Below are 13795 nucleotides of genomic sequence, written 5' to 3'. Positions count from 1 at the left end.
CTTCATTTCTAGAATTTGCACCAGTCCAGCATTCGCCTGTAATTCTAGGTGATTCCATTTCCTTCAAGGAAAAGTATACACCTAGGAAACTAAATATATTAAATAAAGTAGTATCTATTCCTGTAAAAAAAAAAAAAAACTTTCACTTTAATTTTCATAAAAAACAAAGATGATATTTTTCTGTTATTAATTTGACTAAAAGTACGTACAAATTCATTCGTATTGTGCCTGATATTTTAAACGACAAATACCAGTAACCTCAAGTTTAAACTGGCATGAGAAGTGACCATCACCAGGACCACGGACTCGGACTCCAGCCGTGCTGTCTGGAGCGCCCACACTCGGGTCCCTGCTCTGGCCCGCACCCTGACCCTCCCAGGCCGGTGCCGCCTCAGGCAGGCGGGCGCCATGGCCCCTCCATGTGCGCCCCCAGGACACCGCTTCCGTCTCCAGCAGCGGCGGTCACGGGGCTTCAGTTCCCAGCTTTGCCGGCTGAAATCCCCTTTTCTGCTGTCTCCGGAATGTGCGTAACACCCGAGGCACAGAACACCTAAAATCTTTCCCATTAAGAAGGCACGGTCCCGCGAGTGTGTCTGGTAGAGAGAGCATCGTGGCCCAGCGTCGGAGCACCGGGCTCTCCCTCCGCCAGCGTTCGCACGGGGCCAGCGCGGCCGTGACTGTGGGGACCGGGGCCGTGGTGACCGTGATCCTGGGCACTGGGGCCGTGGCCGTGGGGACAGGGGTCGGGGCGCGCTCACCGCTGCCGCTCGGGCTCGGCGTCCACGTCCTCGTCGGCGCTGCACGTGGCGCTGGAGTCGTGGTCGGATGCGGGCTCGGGGCCCGGGGCGCTGGTGCGCGGGGCGGCCCCCAGCTCGTCGGCGCCGGGCTCCGGCCGCTCGCCGCTCCTCTCGGGCTCCGCGTCTCGGCCCCCGGCGTCGCCCTCCACTCCGGGCGGGCCGTCCGCCGGCGCCCGCATCTCTACGTCCACACAGTCCGCCTGCGCGGCCGCCGGGGGCTTGGACTCGGGCCCGCGCTCCACGTCCATCGGCTCCGCCGTCTGCGCGCCGCCCGGCGCCGGGGCCTCTGCGCTCTGGTCCAGGGCGGGCGCGCCGCCGGGGGCCGCCGGGGCGGGGGGCGCGCCGGGCGCGGGGTCGGGGGCGGCCTCGGGCTCGGCGTCCCCTCGAGGAGCCGCGTGCTCAGTGCTGTCCTCGCCGGGCTTGACAGCTTCAACTGGTGAAGGAGAAGGAGCACTTTCTGTATCAGAACTATTTTCAGCACCTTAAAGATAATGATACAGCATAAAAATCTGATAATGATCACGTTTCAGGTGGCGACAGAGCCATGCTTGGAAGTGACGGTTGGGGGCGAGTTACCCTCCTCTGATGACCTCATTCAGCCACTACGGCCAGGCCAGCGGGGAAACTAGCGCTTTCTACAGGGCAGGCGGGGGGCCAGACTGCCCTGGCCTACTGAAATCCAAGTGTGAAGGCTCTGATGTCTAAAAGCAATTCATATGAAATTTGAAAAACAAAAAGAGATGGAAAAACAGAAGTGAACAAAAACCACTCTTTTTTTCTACCAGCCTGTCTCAGTGCTTCCTTTTGACCTGGGAGAGCTAACGCTCGAGAACGGCACCGTCCAACAGAAACATAAGGCACCTCACATCTGTCATTTTAATTTTTCTGGTGGCCACAATAAGAAAGTAAAAAGAGAGATAGGTAAACTTAACTTCAACGGCGTATTTTATTTGACGTAATATGTGCAAATTGTTATTTTTAAATGTAACCAATATAGAAAACTTGTAGTAAGATATTTTACCTTTTTTGGTACTAAGTCTTCAAAATCTGATGCTATTTTACATTTTCAGTACATCTCAATTTGGACTACGGTTGTCCCTCGTTGTCTGCAGGGGACTGGTTCCAGGACAACCCCCACGCTCCCACCATGGATACTAAAATCCACAGATGCTCAAGTCCCTTCTGTAAAATGCCTAGCATTTGCATGTAACCTAGGCACATCCTCCCGTAGACTTTAAACCACCTCTAGATGACTTGCAATACAGATGCTGTGTAAACAGCTATAAATACAATGTAAATGCTATCTTTACCTAGATACCTCAAACGAACCACAAATTCACTATGTCTTACACTGGACATTTATTCAACACTTCCAATTCTCAAATCAGCTGCTTTTCTAGTGTTTACTATCCAATAAACAAACCAGAAACCTAGGAGCCATCTTCCAAAGCTCTCCTCTCATTTATCCCCATATCCTGCCTACACGAGTCTCAGAGAGTTTCTCTTTAAAAATATCCCTTGAATCCAGCCACTTCTGCTCCACTTCACAACCACCACCAGGGGCCAAGAGGGACTCTTCTTACCCAGCACCCAGACCACTCTCTACAAGAGCACCACAGTGAGTTTTTAAAACCAAATCTTACCAAAACTCACTCATACTCTCCCCTTCCTGTCCATCCCCTCCCTCCCCACTTCATTCCCTCTCAGAGCATGTCCATGGAAAGACGTTGCTCTCAGGCCAAAGTTCCAAACTCCAGAGTGTGGCCCTGCTGAAGGCCCGGGCTGGGGGACCCACCTGCCCTCCCAGCCTCACCTCCTGCCCCGTGTTCGCTGTACCCCTCACCCCAGGCCTTACTGCTGTTCTGGGAAGGCCTGTGCGGCCCTCACCACAGACCTCATGTGCTCTTTCACCTCCTTTCCCTCCGCGTAGTGGATCAAATATCAGGTGCTTCCAAAAGCCTCCCACCACGCCCCTGACAAAGTTACATTTTGCTACTATGCCTCTTACCGTGCCTATACTGGTCACAGCTATAGTTTTACTTTCCTCACTACTATCTGATTCCTGGCCCACTAGGTTATAAACACCGTAAGGGCAAGGATCGTACATTTTGTTTATCATTCAAGTCCCAATGACAAGCACAAGGCCTAGAGCCTGGCACAGAGCAGACTCGAGTATCCGCTGACATGTACAGTGAATGAATGGCTTGAATGTATCTGTAAACTGACCTTCCCCCTATTACTGGGTCCCTGGGCTACTGCCAACCTGACACTGCTATAAACAGCATACAGAGATGGTCAGTGCAGCATTAAGCTTTTAGATTATTTTCTTACAAGACTATAACATAAAAATTTAAATCTCCCTAAAATTAATATGTAGACTTCCAACGAGAATCCCAAAGGTTTGTAAGAAAAATTTCTTAAAACTAGATAAACCAATTTATAATGTATATGCAAGAATAAGTCCCTAAGAAAATCCAAGAAATACAGAAAAAGTACCAGAGTGAGACTTGCCTCCCCTGATACTCAGATTTACTATGAAGCCAGTGTGTGTTACAACATGCTTGGAACTGTCACAGAGACAGACAAAGCCAATCAGTGGTACAGAAGACAGCGTGTGGGAACAGATCCTAAGGTATGTGAGAAACTGATATATGCCAGAGATGACACTTTAAATCGTTGGGTAAAGGATGACTTATTTCATAAACTAGTTCTCTCAGAACTGGCTCTTTGGAAAAGAAACATGAACCTTATCTTACACTTTGCAGAAAAATAATTCCAGATGGAATAAATATTTTTAAAACTCCAGGAGGATAACTTAGTATAAGATATGTATAACCTCAGGAATTATCAGAAATATCTTAAGCAAAATAGTAAACTCTAAAGCTATAAATGTATCATTTATATTTAAAAACAATAAAATAAAAACTTAAATGACCATATAGGAAAGAATACTTTTCATGCATAACACAGTATTTGAAAACTCCAAATTCACTCTTTCATTCATTCAAATATGTACTGAACATCCACTGTGCGTGGAGCTGTTTGAGGTCTTGGCGGCAACTGCACTCTACCAGAGCTGACATTCTAGTGTGAAAGAGACAACAAACAGCAAACCTGCGACACATCAGGTGGTGGTAAGTGCAGTGAAGAGAAGCAACACTGGGGACCATGGGGCAAGGGCGCATCAGAGAGCTAACGTGACATTTCAGGAAGCCCAAAGACAACCAGCAGCAGCACAGGCACGTGGGGGAAGCACCCCCCAGGTGAGAGATCAGCAAGAGGAAAAGCCCCTCCGGGGGGTCGCCTTGCTTGGGAACAGCAAAGAGGACAGTGTGTCAAACAAGAAGCAGTCACCTCGCACCTGCCAGAATGGCCATCACCAAAACGACAAGGCACAGCCAGGGCTGGAGAGGATGTGGAGAAAAGGGGGCACAGCAACTAGCTTCGATTTACAAAATATCAAAAAAAGGCAGAGACCCCGAGAACAGACTGGTGGCTGTCGGAGGCAGGTGAGGGGTGGACAAAGCGGACGAAGGCAGTCAAAAGGCACACACACTCGGTCACAGAGTAAGCCAGCCCCGGGGCTGACGCACAGCACGGTGACCAGTCGGTGACGCTGTGCTGTAGATTTGAAAGCGGCTGAGAGGAGACACAAGAATTCTCGTCACAAACCAGACTGTGGTGATCAATTCACAGCACACGCACACACCGAATGGCGACGCCGCCCCCGAGACTGACAACCGGAAAACGCTAATTCTCGTCTCAGTTTACAGCGACGACGAGAGCGGGGTGCGCAAACGGGAAAGCGGTGGCGGGGGTGGGGTGGGGGGGGTCAGCTCACGCAGGGGGGCCCCCGGCTTCCATTCCAGATGAGACGAGGAAGTGCCGCAGGGTTTGGAGCAGAGAAGAAACCTGATCTGATTCACATTTTATAAGATCACTCTGGCTGTTCCGTGAGGGGGAAAAAACAGAACAAACAGCAGCAAGCGGACCAACCAGAGGCCACCGTGACGGAGACAGGGGCTCGGAAGAGGGCGGCAGGAGGGAGGCGTGCCGAGAGTCTGAACGGAGCACCTAAAGAAGCGCTGACCAGCGGAGCACCTCTGCTGACGGAGCACACACCGGTGCTGGGACGAGAAGGGCATCAGAACCTGAACACCCAGGCAAAGACTGGAGGGAGAGGAGGGCGTGGCTTCCAGTGCAAGCTTAACGCTTAGGTCTCCAACAGGAAATGTTACACAGGCAGTCAGATATATGAGCCTGGGTTCATATCAGAGTTCAAGTCTCAAAAATAAAGACAAAGTCAAAGGACAAAAGCTCAGAACAGTACCTCACATGCAGTAAGGTCTTAACACAGGGCAGCAATTACTCTTCAAGATTTCACCAGAACGTTGAAAGGCTAACAAAAAACTTGACTTCACCCTCATTTCTATTCATACGAGGATGGAAAACCTCAAATCCAAGGACAAATTAACAAGTTACGTATCTTCCAAACACGGAGGACCTGTTAGTGACTATGCAGCAGGTGGAACCATCCGACATGAGCACTTTTCCAGTTACCTTCTTTCTCCAAGCAACCCAACAGTACAAGTGTTTCCAGGGCTCAGTGCCCCACCGAGCACCAGACAGATGTGTCTTCTTCCTCCCTGCCCCCAAACACCTTAGGGAATGATGCAGGGCAAGAGCAAACCCAGGTTTGGTAAAGTTCCGGTAGCTCTAACTTAACTCAGCTAATCGTGAAAGGCACGCACACAACCAGACGCGCATTTCAGGAGGACGGGCGCAGATGCCATGCCCGCTCCCCCCTGCACCATGCTCTACCTCCAGCGTCTCCTTAGGCTGCGCGGAGAGCACAGACCAAGTCAAAGGGAACGGAGCCCCCACGGCTCCAGCGGCAGGCGCGCTCCCCAGTCCAGATGTCACACCACTGCCACGTGTGCGGGTGGGCAGGAGGCCAGGCCACCCTCCGTGAGACCCCATGGATACATTATTTTAGTGCCTCACTTAACCATAATAACCTTATTTGACAATTTGAAAAAAACTTCACATTAAGACAAAGTAACAGGAAGAAAACAGAAGGAAAAAAGTTACTTTTTGGTGCTCAGTTTTTGAGACTCTGTTGGCCCGTGAACATACTGGCTTTTTTTGTCCTGACATAAACATATTTGTGATAATTAGGCTTGAGCCTGAATTGCGTCCCCCCAAAAATTACGTTAAAGCTCTAACCCTCAATGTGACTGCACTGGAGACACTGCCCTGAAGGAGGCGATGAAGGGTAAATGAGGCCGTGAGAGGGGCCCTCACCCAGCAAGACCGGTGTCCTCACACGAAGAGGAAGAGACAGCAGGAGCGCACACGTACGGAGGGCAGGCCCCGGGCCGCAGGGCCCGAGGCGGCCGCCTGCGCGCAGGAAGACAGGCTCGCCAGAGACAACGCCAGCAGCTCCCCGCTCAGGGGCTGCCCCTCCAGAACCGGGAGAAAATACACTTCTCCTGTTGGCGGCCCCGGGTCTGTAAAAGTCCGCTACAGCAGCCCATGGAGACCAGCACGGGCTTGCTGCACGTGGGTAACTCCGGGGAGCGCGGGCCGCCCGCCACACACCTCGGGTTCCGACAGAGACTCTGCTGAGCCAGCTCCTCCCAGCGCCGCCCCGTGGCGGGTCTGTGCCAGGTCCGCTGCCTTCTTGGAACACTGGCCTCATTCTTCACAACATCCCACAGAATCAAGTTTACTTATTGTTCCAAGCCAAAACCCATTTCAAGACAAATCTTAAATTTAAAACTCAACAACTTGTAGGAAAAAATAAAACAAAAGCTAGCATTTCTGAGACTCCCAGAAGGCGCAGAACCCCCTAAGCTGAGGCTGCGAGAGCCTGCTGAGGAGGGCGCCAGCAGCTCTGCCCGCGTGGAGGGCTCGCTCGGGTCACTTGCAGAAGAAACAACACACAGAGCGAACAGACGGAGAAGATGTCTGCATGCACAAAACATGAACATATTTAAGGCAGTAAGTTTATGTATTGACAGCTGTGAAATCACTGTGAAAACCCTACTTCAGAAGTGGGAAATCTACAAAAGAAATCTACAGAAACTTTACTAATAACATAAAATGAAATAAATCAAGAACCTTTCTAAACTAGCAAGAACTCAAGAAAACATTTACTTCTTCAGGAAGCTGTCATTGATCTGTTTAAGTCACAGAAAGGATTTTACATCTTTTCTTAAGTTCCTTGGGTTGACATTTTTTCCTACCAGGGCTCCTCGGGTTATTAATACATTTTATGTGGAAAACCAATGACAGTTAAGTCTCTGTAAAAACTGAAGTAAATCAAATTCAGTGAAATAAAATAAAGAGGGAAATGGAACTGATCACACTGACTGAACACACACACGTGGCCCCGGTTCAGACACGCAGGCCTCGCAGCAGCGTCGGCTGAGGCCTGCGGCAGCCCTGCCGCCTTCAAGGCCCTCTGGTCATAGCACCTGGGCCACCTGAAGTGCTACGTACGTAAGTATGTGTTGACTGAATGAATAAACACATTGTGTTCACATTTAAAGTCTTTGCCTTAAAAACCCTGATATGCTATTTCCTTACTGAAGCAATTCCTAAATAGCCAAGTGACTAAGCAAAACATCACACATTTGGGCTCGTAGAAGCCACGACCAAATCGAAGGTCTGAGATACCTTCACTGTCCTCTGGATTCTCCTCTTCATTGGAGGCTTCAATATCTTCGTCCTCCTGAGCAGAAACAGTGGAAGCTACACTCTCACACTGAGACACGTCTCGCTCTTCACGAGGCTTCCGTGAGGCCTAAAGGAGTAAAACAAATTATTCCGGACTTAAGTAACGAGAAAGGAAGGAAGGCAGGCACACAGAGTACAGGCACACACAGGCTCGAGAGCAGAGGGAGGGCTGCGTGGCAGACAAGTGCTCGGGCTGGAGGGCAGTCACCCCCAGGGAACTGCCAAGTGACCGTCGGCACAGATGGGGGTTGCTTCCGTCCATCTGACATTCTGGGAACTACTCTTCGCTCCGCACAAGTACCCGCCATCACAAAGCTCTTCTCTCCCCTCCAAATAATAGTGATAAAAAGCTGATAGAAAAATCCCAGTGATTTTTTTCTAATAAAGATAACACATTTATTTTCTAGTAAAAATAACTTGTGTTGGAATGTGGAAGAAACAGAAAACCGTTAAGAAAAACAATAAACCCTCATGATTCCACCAGCTAGCGATTCTAAGCACCCTGGTGCCTCTCCTTCAGTCTCTCCTCTGTGCATCCGTGTGTGCCCATGCTACGTGCACGTGCAAAACCCAGGATGCCCTATGCAGTCATGTAGCACACCTTTTTTTAAACTAATACAATCATGAACTGAACATATCCCGACACTACAAATTCCTCAAGTTATTTTTATTAATGATTCCACAGAAACACTCTGTACCAATCTGTATTTAAAATGCTCCTATTTTAATGCACTTAGGTGATTTTCGACTTCTGGATTGTCAACAACGCTGCAGTAGCCCTCCTGCACTAGCATAAGAATTGTGCAACTTCCCTAGCAACAACTCATCACTGGTGTCACTGAATTTCTTTTACTATGAGTGAGGACACATTCCTTTTAAATTTTTTTTTAAACAGGATTTTCCCTTCTGCAAGTTATGTGTTTACATAAAACTGCTCATTCTTCTACTGAAGAGTACATGTTTATATGTAACATATATAATATACAAGCCATTGGCCATTTAATGTATTTATAATCCTGTGTCGCTAAATGTAGCACCTAAGGTCTAGGTTTGTGAAGACCCAGGCCTGGCCCTGGCAGCGGTCTGTCCTGCGCCTCTTCTAGACCCCACGTCTCACCAGACTTAGGCTGTCAGCCTCTCCCACGGGGATTTGTCAGAGACCCCTTAACATCCCAACTGTTAAAAATTACCAATATGCTCACGCTTTGTATTTTTTCTTATTCTTATTCTTACTTCAGATGTGAATACGCTACTTAGGATCCAACCTAAAGCACTGATTCAAGAAGAAACCCTTTTCCAATGTAGAGTCGCAGAGCTCGGCAGGGTTCTGAAGGCTAAACAATCCTTGCGTTCTGAACAGGGACGTGATGGAAGAACCCTCTGGCCACACTTTTTAAGAAGCTTTCAGAAGATTCCGTGAGTGCTACGTTTTCAAGCACTGGCTAACAGCTACTACATGGGTTTCCCCAGTGCCCAGCCCATGTCCCTCTGCCAATTCACCCATTCTGTTCAGCCCTTTCCCCGCTGACGACAGAAGAGACAGACACCTATCACGACTCTGCAACACTCCTCTCTTCACAGGCACTGACCTCCTACCTCGCCAAGCACTTTCTTCATTAGATGACAGTGTTCGTCTTCAATGTAATAATTCAAATACACAGAATGCAACACCTGTATGTCTTCCACTGAGTTCTAATAGATATTGGACATTCTGTCATGTTTCCTTGAGATCTTTTTAAAAATGATAAACACTCTACTCAAAGGTTAGTTGTGATGTGAAATCTGAAACCACATCAATACACGTTTGCACTCTATTAAAATCCATCCCACTGTCATGTCCTCTGGTTTATTAAAAATACTTCATGGATCGTTTATCCAGACACGACGTCCACTGGGACATCACAAGTCGGTCACTTGGAAAACACTGAGCCCCACAGCTTTTTAAAATGTAAATACGTTTCATCACAGGTTGAAGTGTCACATTAGTCATTATTGCCACTAGTCTTACCAGAAACATCTGCGAACAGTGTGAAGATGTTAAGCTCAGTGAGGGACACACATTTTGCAAAATTCTAATTTTTGCCTGAAAGCCTGGAATGTAAAAGTGGCGACAAATGCCGCTAGGCTGTTCTCCTTGAAGACACGCTCACTCATTTTTAAGAAAATATCGGCCAAACATTCAGGTCTGAAAACCATAGTTTGTCTGTCATCCTTTCAGTTAAAAATGGCATTCCATGAAAAAGGGGAGGCTAGTTCAGCCTGGAACTCAAACAGCTGCAGAAGTGCTTCTCCTGGAGAGCTGCACGCTCCAGGGCACACCAGGGGGCTCCCGCACACCTCCCGTTTTACCGCACAGACAGCTGCTCGAGGGCCAAGATTTTCTAGTCAATTTGTGCTGCTTCATCAAGGACGTTCTTAAGTCAAACTGCCATTTAAAAAAGCCCCCAAACCGCAAATGCTCGGAGCTTAAAGAATACTCTGAGCACCATGACCAGTGGTGCCCTCCAGACTGGGCAGAGGCAACAGCATGTCACTCACAGCTGCTGTGACATCGTGGATGCAAGTGTCACGACAGTGGGAAAAAGACAACTTCTTAATACTTTCATGAAAATAGTTCTGAAGTCATGGAACCCTCAAAGAGCTCTGTGGACTCTGAGAACACTGGAACTTCCTGGTTAAGAAATTTTCCATAATCTAATACTTGCTGGTTTTTACTATTTACGCCACGGAATCTTTCTGAGAAAATGTTTAATATGCCGAATCAACTCATTAAACAGGTCAACAAATGGTCAACAGAACTCCAACTAAAGTTTTCAATTCAAACTCCAAAAGGCTTATACTGTTCAAATCTAGGCTACAGTAATTCAAAAGTACTGAACTGTCATTACTGCTAAACCACTCCTTGGGCAGCAAATAAACTGGGGGGAGGATACAGCTCAGGGGCAGAGCACATGCTCAGCAGGCACGAGGTCCTGAGTTCAGTCCCCAGCACCTCCATCAAAAGCAAACAAACAAACAAGCCAAACAGTCAGTTTGTGCCAAGACACAGCAAACCCTTTACAGGAAGATGCAACTAATAAAAATACAACATAAAAAAATGTAACTCAAAACCACTCTCCGAAGCTAAAAAACCCGTTTAAGTAAAAAGCAGTACATGAAAGACCCCCCACCTCTGACATACTCACTTTCTGCTTATGCTGCTGCAAGAGGTTGTCAAGGTTATGTCGCCTTTTATAGTTGAAATAGAAGTTTTTGCACTGGGCTTCACTTTTCGTTCCCACCATTTTGGCGATTGCTGCCCAGTTACGACCATGTTCTACTAGACCTGTGTTTCAAGACCAGACCAAACATTAGTTGAACACTCATTTGATAAAGCAAGCGAGAAAGATAACAGAATCAATCGCCACGTTCAGGATCACTGACACTAAGAGTGCGTCTTCAATTACTTATCGATACACTTCAGTACTTACTGAAACGTAAACGGACACAAGACTCATAAGCAGCTCTACTTTCCTACCCAAAGGGAACGTGTGCTCATTAATGGAGGGCTTACCCTTGTCACCCATCTCCCGAGGGCGGGGCCGGCGGCAGACACACAGTAACAGCTCAAACCCTGTAAACCGAGGGCCTAGGTCCTGCTAAATCTTTGGAACCAGTATATCAATACAAAGTTAATTAGGTAATCAAATATAAGTGATTAACACAAACTAAAGATATACTTAGGGCTCCATTTATAATCAGCATGTCTTCAGTCCATTCAGTCAAGGGATGCCCTCAAAAATATTAACCAGTTCAAAAACATAATAATTGTTGCAATACAAAGCATCACAGAAACCTATGCAATCTGACATTCCTTTCATCAAATAATACATTTATGCACACGTGTATGTGCAAGGAGCATGGGAACATAAATGCATATACACAGAGACATACTTCAGATGTAGGCGTATTCAAGCAGGAATTTCCAGTACAACTTTAATAACTGATGGGAAAACATCAGTTTTTCAAGGTGAACAGAAGCAGCTTCCTTAATAATGGTAATTGGAGGATCACTTCCAGATCCTGCCTGATGTATGAGTAAGAATGAAGTATGGACACTGAGCAGTCCCAGGGAGGGGCAGCTACCTGAACGAGAGCCCTAGACAGAGCTGGCGTCTGCTTACTTCACCACGACACTGTGATGAATGGGTGAGAACAACACATGTGACCACAACCACCACAAACTTGCCAATCGCGGCAAATAAACCTCAAATAAAAGTATTTTGAAGACAGAACACTTCAAACTGCTGTATTTTTGACAAAGGTGGTTCATACGATTCTCAAATGTATCACTAATAGAAATACGTTATTGCTAAATAGAAAATAAACCTGAAGTGTGTCACTAAAAGATCAAGCTGTTTGCAGTAACTTCTCTCTAGAACTACAAGGGAAATCCTCAACCCCTAAGGAGTTGGTTAATCTTCCCAAGGTTATTCTACTTTAAAAATAAATTATTTTTAGTTATAAAACAATTACTTATCCTATTAGGAATTTTAGTTCAACTTCAATTTGTGTGACATTTATGAGCAACAGCAGGAAACTCTAATGCTGCAGAGAGATGAAGCGTCAGCCGTGGACGTGTCAGAGGCAGGATGGAATCAACCTTCGTCTGTCTGGTTACAAAGTTCATGCTCTCTCCTCCAGACCGCAGTGCAATCCCCCAGCGGTTTATAGTCAAACGCCTTACCAAAATCAAACTGAGAAAGTATCTATCGTTCTATTAAATGCAACTTCAATAATAAAGACTTTTTATATCAACGTCTTCCAGAACAACTTTAATAGCATTGAATCACAACTGTTCTGGAAAACCAAAAACGGCTTGCTTGCTCTCTAATAAAACACACAAAATAAAATGAAAGAGAATCTTAAATTCCTCAGAAGTGGGCCTCTTAAGCAAGGCCCGCTGGGGGACCTTACAGGGCGTCACACCACCAAAAAGCAGTAAGTACACTCCTGAGTTCTATTTATCACTGTGGAAGGGCTTCTCTTTTTTTCCAACTAAAAAGCCATTAGTTCTGCCTCGTTCATTACTAATTACCCTAAAGAAAAAAACAGCCCTGAGGAACCCGGACTACTATCATTTACCTTTCTTAGCAACTTCCATCTCCTCTTCTGTCCACCGAGAGGTTTCTACAGGTTCCGCAGAGACTGAAACAGAGAGCGCTCAGTGAGGCAGGGGAAAACCAAGGTAAGCCTTCATTATCAATCACGACACACCAACCACGCAAGCTGTAAGCTGTTCGTGGGACATGAAGCCTGTTTAAAGCTTTAGGGGAAGGAAACTGCGGAAACAGGAGCGTCTCAGCCCCTCCCTCGCCAAACTAGAGGGGGACCCCACACCCCACACCCTCAGCACTCTCTCTGTGTTGTGTAACGCTGCATCCAGTGAAAAGAGGGACCACAAACTGAACACTTCCTCTTCACTACAGAAAGAAAACTGAGGTTATCAGCCCTGAACCGAGCCCCTGCTGTCTTCCCCTCACAAGTAACAGCGCGACCACCCACAAGGCAGGCGCTCAGACTGACTTTCACATCCTCCCTCCCATCCACCCTCCTGAGACAGCCCTGCTCGCCGGGCCTCGGCGAGCACAACACCGCCGTTCGGCAGGCCCGCCGCCTCCAGCCCCACTCTGACCTCACCTGCACGCGGGCACCAGGGCTATTCTTCTGAAAGAGCAGTCTAGTGACAGATCCTCTATTTAAACACCTCTGTGAGCTCGCTGCTCTGTCAGCAAAGCAGGATATAATTCAAACAAAGCCCTCCGCAAGCTGCCCCCACCTGCCTGTCTAATCATCTCTCCCATCCATCCTTGTTGCTCCCAGAACCTGCGTCTTCTCTTGTGCTTCACGTTATGATAAACTGGGACCACTGGTGGTCCTCATCATTAACATGATCTCTCTACAAACTACCAAGACGATCCTTAGTGAGAGAGAAAAACGCCTGGACTTTCAGACGCAGTATTCCCTTGTCTAAGAATTTATTCCTGTGAAAAATAACTTAAAAGAAGGAAAATGCTATGTGAATAAAGTTTTTTCATTACAGTGCTATCTGTTATTAGTTTAAAGGGGGGGGGGACAACCAACTCACTCAGCAACAAGGAATGGCTCAAGAAATCGTGCCTTAGAAGAAACAATGGTGACATTGCACAGCCACCAAAAAGTGAACAAGAGGTCGCTGAGAAACTAGGAAACACCCACATGCCAAGCTGGAGCAGAAG

At 47.4% G+C, this 13795-nt stretch overlaps 1 protein-coding gene across 4 annotated transcripts in view; it reads right to left on the bottom strand.

Annotated features, from left to right (window-relative positions):
• Window positions 1-13795, bottom strand: part of NCOR1 (nuclear receptor corepressor 1) — a 126864-nt gene that overhangs the window by 42280 nt on the left and 70789 nt on the right. For 3 of the 4 annotated variants that reach the window (XM_072938457.1, XM_072938460.1, XM_072938458.1), the window contains 4 exons: window positions 12663-12725; window positions 10724-10863; window positions 7479-7605; window positions 759-1278 (listed from right to left, as the gene is read on the bottom strand). In XM_072938457.1, the coding sequence (XP_072794558.1) occupies window positions 759-1278; window positions 7479-7605; window positions 10724-10863; window positions 12663-12725 (850 nt within the window). The remainder of the gene's footprint in view (window positions 1-758; window positions 1279-7478; window positions 7606-10723; window positions 10864-12662; window positions 12726-13795) is intronic. The other variant, XM_072938459.1, reaches the window with a different exon arrangement.

This window comes from Vicugna pacos, chromosome 16, assembly GCF_048564905.1.
Source record: "Vicugna pacos chromosome 16, VicPac4, whole genome shotgun sequence".
Taxonomy (NCBI): domain Eukaryota; kingdom Metazoa; phylum Chordata; class Mammalia; order Artiodactyla; family Camelidae; genus Vicugna; species Vicugna pacos.
Note: the sequence above shows the minus strand (reverse complement) of the source record. Positions and strands in the feature narration are given on the sequence as shown.